Source organism: Helicoverpa armigera, chromosome 18 (genome assembly GCF_030705265.1).
Source record: "Helicoverpa armigera isolate CAAS_96S chromosome 18, ASM3070526v1, whole genome shotgun sequence".
Lineage (NCBI taxonomy): Eukaryota > Metazoa > Arthropoda > Insecta > Lepidoptera > Noctuidae > Helicoverpa > Helicoverpa armigera.
Genome location: NC_087137.1, coordinates 4290352 through 4307014, shown reverse-complemented (window position 1 = coordinate 4307014; position 16663 = coordinate 4290352). Strand labels below are relative to the sequence as shown.

General features: G+C 35.8%; 1 protein-coding gene across 6 annotated transcripts in view; it reads right to left on the bottom strand.

The window, feature by feature from the left end:
• LOC110375373 (histone-lysine N-methyltransferase PRDM16) overlaps positions 1 to 16663 on the bottom strand; it is a 101779-nt gene that overhangs the window by 30608 nt on the left and 54508 nt on the right. For 2 of the 6 annotated variants that reach the window (XM_049847392.2, XM_049847395.2), the window contains exon 1: positions 3132 to 3471. The exons of the other annotated variants lie outside the window; for them this stretch is intronic. In XM_049847392.2, coding sequence (XP_049703349.1) covers positions 3132 to 3171 — 40 coding nt within the window. In that variant the 5' untranslated portion in view covers positions 3172 to 3471. Of the gene's footprint in view, positions 1 to 3131; positions 3472 to 16663 lie in introns of those variants that run through there. 6 annotated transcript variants of the gene reach the window in all.

Sequence of the window (16663 nt, the reverse complement as noted above, 5' to 3'; positions counted from 1 at the left end):
ATGACTCTTTTGTTTTAATCGAATTTGGAACCATCGCACCTATGTATTTTGAAAATAGAATCAAAGATGAATGCGCATTATCTTATCTATTCAGATTTGATGATTCTGTATTTAAAAATAAATAATCATTTAAAAGCAACGCGTTGATGTCACGTACACCATATTATTATCGTAAGAATATCAATTTCTTGGCAAATTAGTTATCTCTTAAAAAAGCATCACATAATTATAAAAAGATCGTTCTAAACAGATAATGATGAAACAGAGACAATGAAGTGAATCATCTGTGTCTGCGCGAGCGCACATCGTAGACGTGCTGTCTATGCGCGCGCGCCTATGTACGCGTCGCTAGGAGACGTTAATGAGCTCATAAAAACGCCACTCCGAAATAAGCGACAAGCCGTTATGTTGTCTGACACATAGGTCATAGGTTGTGCCACTTGCCTTGTTGCCTTGTTTTCAGTTTTTTTGGCTAGGTTGGAATTATGATTAGTTGTTTGTATTTTTTCGTTACCTATTGATTACGGATTCTGGTAGAAGACTGTATAGAGCTATTGTTGGGATTTTGTTTCAGTAATTCGAAGGTGAGAACTGGATAGTGGTATGTTTCTGCCTTTATTACCGTGACCTGACAAAGCGGGACTCAAGAGCCTACTTTCGTACGGACATCTTATACAAATAAAAGCGACGCAAACCCGGGACGTCCAACTTAAGGAATGGAGTGCCATAAAACTGATGCTCAAATTTCAAATTCAAATTAGCCGTCGCAAGGTCCATTTGTCGCGTTCGACCGCGAACACTTCGTGCGCGGACAATACGGACGAGCTGTCGTTAAATCTCCGGTTTCCGCAGAAACTCGCGACAGATTTAAAATAAGACCATGCACAGACGTAGGATAGCATGGAGCGGCTAGTTGCTGTACTAAAGTTTTTTGAGAGAAAGGGCTTGTGTGTAGCTTACTTTACGTTGATGTTCCGTTAGTTGAGACATAAATTGATCAGTAGAATTTCTGTGATGGTGAAAGGAAAACTGCTAATTCTTTGACTAGAGAAAAAAATATAGAAAGTTAGCATTAGCTTGATGGAATTAGTATTCTTGTTAAGCAAAGAGGGAACATTTTGAGAGCATCTCATATGGTTTTTAGTCCAATGGACCCCACGGCAAGCCGATTTCACGTGTTAGCCACGGCGACTGACAATAAGCGTGGTTAGTGTCGCACTCTGTCACGACAGTTCACGGCCCGGCCTGTGTTGACTCATAAAACACTCTTAACTTGACAAAGGGCCCGATCAGAAGTGAAATAATATCTTTATAACAAGTCTTAAGGTTTAAATTAGATTGCAAATTATTTTGAAGCAGGTGTATGCAACGCTGGGCTATCGCCAGACTAGCTCATCGGAGATTCGGCGGCACCGTTAAGAAATTCACTTGACGCGTATGAGCCTCAATGGCTAGATGTTCGCGGAAACCCGTACTTTCTAACATTTAGGTGCGGTTCGCTTTAATGAGTCAGTTGTAACCATGGTTGCTTATGTAAATTTTCACATAAGAAATTAACTGAAAGATGCTTTTGACTTCAACATTATCATATGAAAGGACCTGGTGTCTCAAAGTGGGTACGTTCTCTTATTATAATATATTTCAAGCTCACAATCATTCATAGGAATATTAGAATGTTTCTCAATATCTTAATATTCATTGGAAATATAGTAATAGGTTAGTTTCAATGGAGTTTAGGTATGTTCTAATTATAATGATATAACTTGCGGTTTGTAGCTAACGTATTCAATTATAATATTAATTAACTGTAATAATAATTCTCGTTCTTGTTTATGGATTAGTTCTGCATACTCCACATCGATATTTCTGTGAAATCTCACTAATTTATTGCACAAAAGAAAAAACGAAGATAAAAATGGGTGTCGATGTTTTCGAAGCAAATCAAACAAGGCAGTATTCGATTCTTTTTCGCACTGGCGTGATGTAAACAAGATTTTTAACAATGCAAGGTGTGTTGCACAAGAAGCAAACAACGGCTTGGCCGGCGGCGCTGGTCAAACGAGCGCGGTCGCCGAACACATAGACGATTTCTACCACAAACTATGATAAATATTTTTTTTTAATTTCGCACACCCTTGACAGAACCACAGATAATGTTGAGAGCTATAAAAAAGACGGTTAGTGATGTTTATTTGCGGTTAACAAGCGAAATAATTTGAAGAGCTTTTCGGCTCTAAGGACTGATCCTCTTATCTGATTTTACGGTCATTAAACTGATTGTGAGTTTTGAGTTGAAGATGTTCTATTTGAAGAAGTGTTTAGGTAAAGTGTGAATGTAAATAGAAATTAGAAATAAAAAAAGTGATTGTAATAAAATGTAATTGGTACCTACCTATTTTAATCAAAATGTGCGTGTGAATGTATTGTGAAATCAAGAAAAACTTTCTACATATAAAACAGCGTATATAACTAGCTTGGTAAACTATATAATATGTATTTGAGAAATGGGGGGGTCCCATTTTAATAGGGTTATTAATTAGACTTGGATGTCCGTCTGTCTTTCTGTTACTAGGCTGTTTCTCATGAACCGTGATAGTTAGCTAGTTGAAAAATTTACAGATTATACATTTCTTTTGCCGCTATGACATCATATAAAAAATATTTTAGGAGAGTTCTGGGAGTCCCTTTCAACAAACGTCTTATGGATATTGGAACGGAACCCTTCGTACACCAGTCCAACTCACGGACTCACTTTACATGATTTTTTTAAAGACTAAGTAAGTAGTCAGTTTTTAAGTTCAAGATAGAAAGTTCCAATTTATTCTATTTATTTAAAAATTAATGATTCTGCATAGAATTTCTACACTAAGATTGAAAAAATATAAAATATTAGAGGCTATCAAAAGGTAAGTAAACACTTTGATTAGTACATGTTACTAATTAATTATACAATTTAAATAAATGATAAACAATTACCGGTAAAAACAGTAAGTTAATACTAGTCAATACACATAACCGATCATAATTTATAATTGACACACCGATAAGAAGGATGGTAACTAATTACCCATTCAATTATTTACAGTTCAATCACAATTAGCAATTTATTTCTCAATCATTTAAAAACTCACCAGACATCTTCATTTTGTAACTCGTATCAAAATTCAGCATTCGTATAAATATGATATTTCATCGTCCGATATCACTTAATTAATAAATTAAAACTATCGCGAATATTAAATTCACTAATAGGATTGTCACAAATTAAAGCAATAATTTCTAAACACTAATGTCCGCACAGCACTATCTGCGATGTTCGAATAAAATCTGAGATGACTTCGACTAATTCTAATTCACGATTTAGAATTAGGTGATTTTTCTGTGTAGGGATGTACTCGTACGCGTGTCGGTGGAGTCGCGTGCGATTTGCGTGTGATAGTGGTGGCACGGTATGTGCGGCGTCGGCGACGCACTGTGCCAGAATAACGCGAGAGGAAGCGAGACCCAGCTCATCCCTAGAATCCCGAATCACATACCCTCGCCCGGGCCACCCCTCGCCCCCCCTCCCTCCGCGTCCCGCCTGTGTCTTTGTGTTACACCCCTCTCTCTCACACAGGCGTTTCGGGGTCGCAATACAAGGTTACCGTCTGAAAATAATCGCCTAGCTTTTTCAATGGACACAGCTTTATATTTTGGAAAATAGTTCGATGGAGTTTTTGAAAAGCCGTTGTTGGCTTTCATGCTGAATACTTGACTGAAAATTTTCATTCGTACAATCAATTTCCTTTAATTTTTTACGAGAATTTATTACAGATACTTCACGTTTAAATTATTTCTCCGTTTTGTTTTTATGTAGGTCAAGAATTCTTGACCTAGGAAGCAGTTCTAAGAAAAGCCTCTCTAACTTCGAATGAAGCATTCCTCTTTTCCAAAGGGCTTTATCCTTTATAATATTGATAACATTACAATAACAACACTATTACAATATTTAACATCGGGAGCGACCTACAAACAATGGCCCTTCAGTTATCGACGGTGCTTTATAACAAATCACTTGTACAACACGACCGGATTGCTTGGAGCTCTGATATTTCAATTGGAGACCTCTCAATGTGCACTGAATGTGTGCCTTGTGGGGGGAGGAAGGGCTCTCCTTACACTGGTCGCTGATATGAGACAAGGCACCGATTAAGAAAACAAACTTGATTGAATGCGAGCCAGCAATCTCGGACTCTTATCGTATCGTATTCGATCGTTCTGTAATGCTACCGTGCTGTTTTTTGCCAATTATTCAAATCATCAGGTGATTTAGAACGTACCAGAAGTTTTCGAGATTAATTCATAGTTCATAAAAGCTGATCGTTTTTGTTTTGCTAATCACTCGTTGGTAAACTACAGTTGACCTACTTTTTTTATCTGTAGAGAACTGAACATAAAAAAAGTTAAATCAGTTTTACATTAAGTAATATATCATTTTCAATTATGTATTTAAACAATAGGTACTTCTGGCCTCTATAAAACTGTGCCACAATAACATAAATATAATCCTAATAAAAATGATAGATACCTACCTGAAATGGGTAACTAAGCCGACATCTAAGCTTAGCAAAATAAAATGCAAGACGTCCATTCTTATTCGCGAATAAAATTTCAGTGCACACTTGCGTTTTATTCAGCGTATCTGAAAATAGCTATCGCTGTAGAATGTGCCAAGCGAGACGGCAGATAACTAGATAACGCTCAAGATCTCCGGCGGGCGGCGCGATTGGTCGCCGCGGCCAGTGGGCGGGGCCGACCGAATGATGCACCAATGGGATGCGCCTTATTATCTGCGTCTTTGTCTGTCAGTGGATTCTGTAGTGATGTAGCAAGGCATCGACAACGAGGCCGAAAGTACATACCTACTGAGAAAGCCGAAAGTACTGAAATATTGACAAGCTATGCTAAGGTATGGCCGCTCGGGTTTTTCTTTATCTCCAATTTTACGGATAAATAGGACTTTTTGGTCATTTGCAGTTTATAGAAGCAGGATGGGATAATTCTGTTTCCCATCGGTATAGGCTTGGGATTACCATCGCGTGTTCATCAGACGATACCTAAGTATGTTTAGTACGTTAAATTATTTAGAAGTAGTATACTAGTAGGTAGATTTGAATGGTTTTCTTATTTCCTGAATTTATATGTTTTCATAATCAATTATTTATTCGTTAGGCACGAGACACAAAATATAATATTTATTGTAATGAGGTAGCTAATAGCAATCGTAATGCTTGTTGAAATATACAAATTAATTTGTAAAAGCATCAGTAAGTAACGGTTAAATTTAAAATTTTATGTATATTTATTTAAAGGCTTTTATCACACTGAAGCACGTTAGAGAAAATACTTAAGGCAGACTGAAATTCACATTTAAATAAAAGAAGGTTGTTTATACCGGTTTACAAATAAGCTACTTTACTTGTTTATTGAAAATACGAAAGCATTATTGTTTTCATTGACGACATAATCGTGTTCGAAGTTTAATTTAATTTCTTATTACCTTTTCTCTCGAATGACAAACTGAAACACGAAAACGTGAAGGTGACAACTAGAATCGATTGGCGACAGACACGATGGCCGATAATCGATTTCCCGTTTCTACTGATGCTGTAATCGATTAATCGGTTCTTGTTTAATCGATTGTGTGTCAGGAGCTATGGAAATTGGTAGGATGTTAATATGACGTGTTAATAGGGAAATGGTACTTTTGAAAATAAAGCGGGTTTTAGTTAAGGGAAATCGTTTATTTCGTTCAGATTTTTAAAATTGGTCTAACAGTTCATTTATCTACTGAATGAAATGATAGGAAAATCCTACTATTTTACCTACTATATTCACACACATTTCCATTTACAAATAAGGAAAATAATTTAAGTTCCAAAAGATTACAGTTTAAAATTCTCATTAGCTCCAAACCAGGCAAAGCCTATATCTTAATATGGTCATTTGATATATTAGTATACCATATAAATATGGTAAAACACAATTTTACTAGGTAGTCTCTAACTAAATAACTTCCCGAAAAGTGCCACATATCACATTTATCCTGTCCCGAATATGAAAATTTAGCTCGTGCGAGAATTTATAACATTTCATATAGGACGTTATGAGTTTACAAGGAAGGCTGCCGTAACCATTAAATATTTCAGTTATATCTGGACAGGACTAGAGAACTTATTTAAACATAAAGTTACCTTAGTGTAAGTAGGTGTGACCTATAGGTTTACCTACTAATAATATTGATTGCACATTGGATGCAATCATTATTTGATCATATTATAAAGCTGAAGAGTATGTATCTTGGTTTGCTTAAACGCCAATGTCAGGAATTTGAAAAAAATCTTTTAGTATTAAAAATTCTATTTATCAAAGAAAGCTTTAGTGTGTGTGTTTTTTTTTATAGTTGCGCTGTCGGAAGCTAGTAAAACATAATACAAGGTACATTAGCACTCAAACGATTCATATTAGAAAAGAATAAAAATTCTTACTAGAAAATTATTACTGGCAGCATATTCCGTTATTTTATCAATGCTAGTCATAATAACCCAGATTAAAATATACCAGCAATAAATAAAAGAAGAAATGATATTAATCAACCATACAAAGTTTCGCTTCTATTTGTTGAACAAGGAACTATGGGACGTCGAAACAAGCCATGGTTCTGGAACATTCGAGCGGAATTCCAAATGACTTGACTACGTGACAGACGGAGACCAGGGTCACTTCTGTGGCAGCGACTTAGGATTCGTCCCACCACGCCCCTTTGTTAGTCGCGTGACAACCCTACTCGAATACAAGAGTAGAATACGGATATTGGTAGATGAGTTACTGTTTAGAAATGTAGAGAAATTAGTATAATAGTCAGACGTATGGTCTAACACAAAAAATAAGGTACATTTGAAAAGCCAGCAAAAGTATGTGTATGAGATGTATGTGATGGAATACATATTCCATCTTCAAACAACACATAGTCAAGACTAGCATTGAGAAAGTCAAACCAATTTTAGAAAGTCCAAATCATTGAACTGGAATCTAACTTCAATTTAAGAGCACCCATCAAACGCTATCGTAAACTAGAGCTACTAAATTAGATCATAACGTGAAACGATGCAATTTCTAAGTCCAGATACGTATCAGCTGGCATCGCAGTAGCTCTGAATGTCGGGGCTTGCATTGTGATGGCTGCTATCGACTTGATAAACTGCCGCCACTGTCCGCCCACTTTCAAAGGATAAACGATGGAGTTTAAAATGTCCCTCAATGGACCGAACACAATAGATCGGTTCCTGGAGAAATGTAATCTTAGTAGAATGGAATGCGAATTGGAAGTGCGCAGTTTAGAATCCTGCTTTGGAGATTTTAAAGTGTGTTAGTGAAATAGCTAAAATAGGTAACTTAATTATGTACTTGCCACAAAAGTACCTGCTATCGTTCATAAAAAAAAATTTGATTGCTGTTTAGCATTCATAATCAAGATTAAACACCAAAACACGTTTTAATACTAATGTAACTGTACCCAAACGTCCTATTCTATTAAGCCGTTTAAATCTCTTTAATCAATGTTAGCAAAACGCAACGCCCCACAATCCGCTACCCCGATACAAGCCATTTGACTAACACGAACACCCGAACGTTGAACGACCACCAAAAGAATCACCTTTAAAATGTCCAATTTAAATTGTTCCGACAAAGGGGCGAACCATTTCAATTTTGAGTGAGGAGAGTTCTAAATCGAAAAGTGCGATAGCCACTCCGTAAGCGCCTCCTGGGGCGATTCTATACAATTTATAGACGTAATAAAATAGCATTAGAAAGTATAGCTGTTACTTGAGGACAGAGATTACCTCGCGATCTATGCGAAAGTACCCATTAAGGATAAGTGATAAATATCGAAAAAAGATCTATGTGAAAAAGTATATTCTTACTTAAAAAAGTACTCAAATGAAGACAATTTAGATGGGTAGAAAGATAGTGATGAAAAAGAAAATTAAACTAATCTGAAAGATACAGTCCCACTTAACCTTAATAATTATAATGGCGGTCAATTTGTGAAACAGCACACGACAGGAGCGGAAGCAACTAAGTTAATAATGTCTGAAAACGTTCTGAAACATGATGGAAATGTTTCTCGCATGACGGCCGCGCGTGCACACTGAACATTGTTGGTTATTCTCATCATTGGATCACAAGCCAATTATAGCGTTTGATTCACTCAGATACAATCAGTTTGTTTGTACAAATAGAATTTGTTTTGACAGCTAGGGGCAATATTTGAATACTGAAATCCATTAGTAATTGGAATCATTTTCCTTCAGAATTATGAGAAAGAAATAGAACCTCAATTTTTTTTATATCATATTTTTCAGTATTTTATTTTACTTCTTAATTCCTGTCTTTAACATTATAATAACTACTTATACACATGCATTAATTTGAACATTTTCTACCACTCCCTCGTACTCAACTTTAGTAACATAACCTAAATATTTTTTGTTATTAGCTCAATCACTACAACACCCTAATTATCCTTCACCACCCACCACGAAGTTACCAACAAACTTTGCTAAACATAGATCAAGTCAGGAGTTAGTTAATTACAGGGGAGCCCTCTTCTAAAACACTTGCCGTTAATCGCGAAGCGTCAGAAATAGGGAAGTATCATGTCAAATTAAGTAATCGTAGTGTAATTGAGCCCGGTATCAGAGAACAACGTCAGCTCATCAATCAACCCGCCCCTAGTTGCTTGGTTTTCTTTGCGTACAAGGGAGACGCTTACAGCGATTGAAAATATATCAGAGTAGGTTAGGCCAGTGTCTTTGGTTGCTACCTACAGGTTGATTATTAAAGGAAATTTAAAAAAGGAATTCTAACTGTTTCTTTAAGCGCTCTAAGCTGAAGGCTTTTTTATTTAAAAAAAATGAAATTGAAACAAAAATCTGATAAAATTTCACATTAGCTCACATCCAATAATAGAACGAGTAAATGATAGATCGTGGTGCTTGATTAAACAAATAAGTAGTGTACACATAGGTAAGTAGTGACAGGTGTAAATGGATTACAACTAGAAAGATAGGTAACTAGGTATACGAGTTATCTATCACACGTGATTTTTAAGCTAAAATTATAACAGTATCATGTTTAACCACTAGCGTCACCCGTTGTCAATTTTAATAAAAGTAATCATTAATCATCAAATATATTCAAAACAAGAAGAAAACGTGGTATCGCATTATGTCTGTAATTTCCATCAGCATATTGTATATTTTTCTATACCTAAAACAATGATGAGCTCATAGCCAAAAATAAACTATTTACGATTTAAACTTACTATCTTTAAACGTGTCATTAGTATCATAAAGATAATAGTGTCCATTTTTGATTGATGCGATTGTCTAATCTTTTTTTATTATGACAACGGAGCAAAACAAAAAAGCCGATCATGGAATTAAAATCTTTTATGATTAAAATTGCTGCGGTAGTATGACGATAGCATTACTATATTTTTCATCGTTCATTCTGTTTTTACTGGATTTTACCGGATCCCTCAGACTATTACCAGTTGTTTGAAGGTGTAGTACCTACGCTATTGACTCATTTTAGAAGCAGCAGCCAAATGTCTTTACTAAAAACAAATGACAACTTTATATATTTTTTTATCATTTTCCTGTTTCGTGATATTACTCGCTACCGCTTAAGGCTTGTTTCACACAAAACAAGTTACAGTGTTATCCTCACTTCAGTTTTAGTAGTCATTACAGGAATCTCGCTAATGCGTCTTGAGTTGCGGTTAGGTGCCGTGTGGAACTGCCTTCAGGGGAAAGCTTTTATTTATCGTGTGCTTTTTTATTTTATTTGTAGCCAGTTTAGATATCACGTTTTTACTAGGTGCTAAGTTACTTGTTTGTTAAGTGAAAAGTTGAAGTTGAGGATTATTTTCTGTGTTTTTTTTTCTATTTCTTCGCAAGATTAATCCTTTGGGCATTTGAGCTTCAGTGTAATCAGCACATTGGACTCTTCGCAATTTTCGAAATTAGATTGATATCTACCTTTATCAGAACCTCTCGTATTTTAAATACTGCTTTCGATTTTACCATTGCAAAATTAATACATACAACTCTTAATTACCACTAACTTACTTTCATTTATTCTCACGAAGTCACAAACTCGCGATCTCAACTCGGACCCTACCAAGCGTTCACATTCGAGTTGATAACGACTCGCATTGACTTCAGTACAAAGACCTTTCGCAAATTACACAGCGGCCCAGCAATTACGTGCCCGTAACAACAGATACATTTGTATGACAATGTTCTGCGTTTTTTGCGAAACTCGATACCGTAGACGGTTCGACTTTGTTGTGAGAAAGAATAGTGCAGTTTTGGAAACGGCGTTTATGTGTGTGCTGTTTTATTCTCACTTTTATTGTGTTTTGGAAGCTGTTTTTATATTTTGTGTATTGATTGATAATTATGTTAATTTTCTATGAGATATCCATTTTTAAATTCAATATTTTTCACCATTGTTTTACATTAAATTGTAATATTATTAATATTCACGACACGTTCTAAAGATACGACTATTGAAGGATAGATTTTATAACTTTATATGTATTTATACACAATGGCCAACTTCATCACACATAAACCCATTTGTTTATTATATCATCCAGTGCATGTCTATTTTCTGATCTAAAATCTACAACTCACAAAATCAGAGCACTGCAAACAGAAAAGTTATTCACCCCGCCTTCCAAAAAAAAAAAAACAATTAAACCGCACCATAACTCATAATCTGTCACATTATCAGTGTGATAACGACTTCCAACTGACCTTCGGCTCCTAGAACTGATAACCGACTGCCGGAGTAGCCACCAGCGATGTGACGACGGAGTAAGCAACGATCAGCGGAGATGCCATAATGCAGGTAGGTCAGGCGCCTTCTTCTAGGTCAAATATGTACGGTGGGCATGACCAAAACGATCAGTTACGAGTGAACTAACGAGGCGTTCGGGTACTTTGGGACATCTGTCAACGATTTTTAGTATCGCAAAAAGAAGGCGTGTAAGGGTGAAAACAATACCGTTTCTCGTCCTTCGCACACCCGCATTTTTTTTGAGACTTTCCGTAGTGGTACCTCCACTACTCATTCTCCATGGTTGTGAGTTGTGACCTTACCACCTTGCATCCTATAACTTCACAGAACGTACCATCTTCTCTGAACCGGCTCTTTTGATGACGCCCTCGTTTTAATGGTGATAGGTGTTCACCGAAATTCGATAGAGCATTTCTGGTGAAGTTGTGTCTCAATATGTTTTTTGGAGTCGTAGGTGAATTGGAACGTGGCTTGAACTAATGGAACTTTCATCATCATCAGCGGTATTTTTTATGTTCTGCTGGACATTCCAGGACAGGCCTGTATCCTGACAGGTCTGTCCTGCAATCGAACCTGCACCGTCATATTTGAGAGGCTGTATGAAAACAGACGTGGTGGTTTTAGTGATTGCCAATATTAGAAAATGCATTATGGTTTACCTAGGAATACAGGTCAAAATGCTCTGAGTTTTAAGTTTTAGTTTTTTTTTATGGCAGTACACACATACTAAGTGACCTCTACTAACTTACTATAGTAGCTTTAGCTAAACACACGGAAAATAGCCTTATCAAAGGTTTGACCTTCAGTGATAAGATGAAGATATCGTATCATCTAAAGATAAAACTGCTGAGGTATACATCCAATATGTACGGTATTTTACGCTTGACTAGTTTTTATTAGACTGGCTTATAGAATTTTATGTAAATTAATAAACTTAATTATCTACAGGGTTGGATATTTATATTTGATACCTAATTTAGTGACAAAGTCCGGTTCTAACGTTTGACAAAATGTTCTTTGTGACGTTTGACTAGAATTCCCTTTTCCCTTCCAACGTAACTGGAGGGGTCATCTGATATGTCAAACCACTTCCTTGCACTTTGGCTTTTCCGTATTATTTTCCTATAGTAATTAATGTACTGCATACATACACACAGGAAAATTGTAAATGCCTAAATGAGCCTAAATGAGATTGAACTTATTACTACTACTGCGTCAGAGTAGGTAAGGCCAGTGTCTTTAGTTGCTACAGGCTGATTATTTAAGGAAAAAAAAAACGGAATTCTAGCTGAATCATTGGCTTGGTTACTAAAAAATATATACATTGAAACGGTAATGCATATACTAAAATGAAACGAAAAACGAAAATCTCACGCCAAAAATTCCCTCCGAAAAATCAATGAGATCGGTCTATTCCCGTTTCGCACAAACCATTTCGCCAATGATAATGGGCCCGTCACCGAGGCGCGAGACACCCGACTGCGATCTGTCACCGGTGAATGTGTCAAAGGGTTTTTGTCAAGGCGCGAATTAAATCGGCCAGCGGGAGGCACGGCGCGATTGATCGTCAACTGGTTATATCCGATTCAGGGCGGTTGCACCCTGTATACTCGTAGTATGCGTCGTGGGTTTTTAGATTTGGAATTCCGTTCTATTTCCTGGTCTGAATTTGTGATTGAGTAATTTTTGAGTCTAAAACTGATGCAATTTTTTTATTAGATGAGGCAATTACAATAGATTAATCTGACACTTACACAGTAGTATACGCTAGTCTTATAAGAGAAGGATATCGTTCAAAACAATAAAATTATCGCCCTACCAATTTGAGATGAAAATGATAACTTAATCGTTAATCATTTTTCCAATACAAAGAATAAGAAAGACATTACGGGAAGCAAGTTTCATCTGTTACCCCAATGTGCCGATCAAATAATTACCTTCTCGATAAAATATTGGCAGGGCCTTCCCCAGCGACGCGCGTCCGCCCTGCGAGCCACAACTGTCGATGTCACCTTAATTTACGGCCTTCAATTATAAATTTTACATCCTACAAACGACAACAGAACATCAACCCTGAACACTACACAATAAAGTCGCAACTTCAACAACCATCTTCCAAGAATTTCGCTCCAGTCCCACTCCTCGTGTCAAGGGAACACAAATTTCAAGAATTACAATCAAACTTCAGTTTAGGTCAAACATTTTTTTAAAATAAAATTATCCAAAGAGAAATTACAGATATGGTTTTTGGTAATACATATAATGTTTTTATCTATGCATCATTAATACAGAAAAATAAAGATAACTGTTCATTTAAAATTATTATTGATAAGTATTTAATGGGGGACACTAACTAAGTTTCCCGTAATTAAAACTGTTTGTAACTGTTAAGTGATAAAAATGATGATTAAAACAATTTTTAACGATGGTGTTTCAACATCATGGTATTACAAAAAGCCTGGTTTCCTCTTAGCTGACCTCTGACACCAGATATCTATCATCCTGCTAATTAAATATGTCGGTTATCGGCAGGAATACTGCGACAAAAATAATATAATAAGCTAAATATACGCTAAGGTTTCTAATTGGAAGTCAACGTTATTCAAGACTTGTTGTTTATGTAACCGTTTTTTTTATTAAGGATAAATTCTACAAACACTAAATATGTGATAGAAATAGAACACATTGCTCGAGTATAAGATTTATATTAATTGATAGATAACTCAGTGACATTAAACCTCAGGCAAGCACGCAACTTAAAATATAAATTAAGGTAAAAAATACGAGTAGTAATACTCATTTGTTTATATTTAATTAGAAAAGAAATCTTTCACCACAATGACATTCGAAACAAATTCAGTGTAAATGCTCTCAATAATCAATTTAAAATATCAAACTTAATAAAGAGAGTACGTGACCTCAATTTGCAAAACTTTAAAACAATTACACAGTTATAATGTAAACTCCAAGTAAGTTTAATTCGAGTGTCTAGACACAGCCATTAGAAACACAAAGATATGATTAAACTGTCAGAAGCCGCGCTTTATTTTATAAAATAAAAATCATTTGACGAGGGTCCGCCATTAATTTCGGCGACAATGTGATAAATAATGAGAGAGGTGTAATGCGGGGGCTACATCCCTCTAAAACGTCGCTGTGATGGGCTGCTTTTGAAGTTTTGACGGCTCACATCCTAATTTTCTTTCTGTTGGTACCCTTGGCGGTTGCCACTTTTCAATAAGAGTTTCTCTTTGTGATAATATTTCAATTTCAAGTTTTTGTAAACGATTGCGTTTGTGGAGTTCGGTTTTCCTCTTTAAATATGGGGTAGAGATCAATGAACGGTTGTCACGATTTTTAAGCTTTACGCTTAAAAATCGTGCAGGCAAGGCAGTGAGGCATCTCCCGTCCATCATATACTGTGTTAAATTATGCAAAAATATGAAGAATATTGGCTATACAAAAGAGAGTTTCATTTCAACTCCGCATTAAATGCATAACAAACAAACTGCACACTCGCTCGAAATAATCAATAATTTAGAACACAACAGCAATCTAGTGCTGGCCACGACTGATCAAGTTAATTGAATTAGCGGGTGTCGAATGACGTCAAACGGCACCTGTCGGCACTGATCAAAGAGCTGTCACCATCACGTACTTAATTGGTTACGTCAGATCACACAAAGGGTCTATAAACCTTTAGGTATAGGTGGGTTTGCTTCAGTTTTGCATAAAACGATATGGTAATATCGATAAGTTCGGTAGTGTGAACCCTGATTTCTCCATATTCTTACTTTTTATCATATTCTTACCATATTCTTACTTTTTATCCGAGTGTAGAAGTATCAATATCAGATACTTCTACACTCGGATAAAAAGTACCCAATGATCATCATAGCGCGTGACAATTTGTTCAATACTTTCGCATTGAAAGTGTAACATTCAACCTGTATCAGAATATAACGGATATTTTGACTAAATCCTGGAATTACAATTCATATTCCGCGATTAGTTCCTGTTTCCCAGTACATGTGTAAATGGGATTGATGTCCATAATATAATCAATAGAATTTCCATACAATTTGAGTGTATTAATTTCTTATCCAACCCATCCTTCATTGCATTTCCCTGTAGCCATGTATCTATTAGTGTGCGTGTTCCTTGTATGTGTGACAACAGTATTAACAATGCAATAACTCAGAGAGATATCGCATACACATTTGGCACCAGTAAATCAAAATTTAAACTGAGCGTGGCACGGCACCAGCGTGATCTGTGAAAAATTGCTTATTTTAAAACGAGATTTTTTCAACTCACAGTAGGGATGTACGTAGTTTATCATACCAATGCTATGGTGTTCAAGAATGAGGCAACTAGTTATCTACTTATTAAGGCGAGGAATTGGTCAGCAATAATTCCATAACCGGCACGCGCATCTAAGGCGCCAAAAGGGGTCGGAGCGCCTGAGCGGGGCGAGGATAACAATACGCGCGCTAGCTTATAACTAAAAGTCGTAAGCGACAAAATGGTTTTGTAATTTTATTATTTAGAAATGATAATTTGATAAAAATTCCTTCTACAGTTTTAAAGAGTATGTATATACTCAACTACTAAAAAAGTTAAGAGGCTTAAATCGGTCCCGTATGCCCATAATATGTGAATCTCTTTTTAAAAAGAGGTATGTTTGATATATTTTTCTCTGTTATAAAAGTTACCTAATCATGTTTCTACTTCTAACAAAATAAGGTTTATATCATGAACTTTCAGGTGACCAAGTTGTATTTTGATCCGTTTTGTATTTACTGAGAAAAATTGAAATCCTTGGCGCCAAAAATTCCAATTCGTCCTCTTAATATCATGACAAAAGTATAATACTCTTTTTTCTTGAATATTAATTAATTAAATGAGCTTCTTTTACAGATTTGCTCGTTCCTTTTCTTCAAGTATACGATATGTATAGTTGGTAGAAATAATTAACTATCAAACAAGACTACAAATAGGATTATGTCAATTTGAGTTGATATGAAGGAATCTATGGCAATTTTAAAAACATAATAATACAGCAAAAATAATATTCTTTGCGTGAAAACTGACTGTCAGCTAGTTAACTCAAAACTGAAATAATAAAGTACAAAATTGGTGCACCCTTATTTGTGTAGACTGGTCTATCGCACGCTCGACTCCATATATCATACAGGACTCATCACGTTTTTAATAAAAACCGATGCAACGACCGATGAAACGAATACAGAGGTATTTGTTTCGCACTTTTTCGAAAATTTGCGAAGTTTTGATAATTTACTGTTGATTTATTGGGTAGATTTATTGCCGTACTTAGTTTTTTTTTTAAGAATAAGTAAATGTTGTCTCTACAAATTATCTGTAATTACAAAAATATTTTTCAGTAATACGTAGACTTAGGATGTTAAATCAAACGATTATTTTTATTTGTAAATCAAATAAACAACTGCCCCTTATTTTCAACACACAATACAGTCAACATGTATGGACATTCCTATACTTATGTACTACTAACCATTTGAGATTTCTTCATCTGCCTCCAAATTATAGTAATTATAAACCTCGGGACCACTTCAAACCTCTCAGGTTGCTGTCCAAATATACGTTAGGGTCCGTTATGGGTCTTTCCGTCAAAAGAATTTTATCCAAGTCGGACCCCATATCTATTCTTTAGTACCCCTGCTTGAACAAATCAAGTTACACGCGATTAAGAACCTTAAGTCTGGGAAAG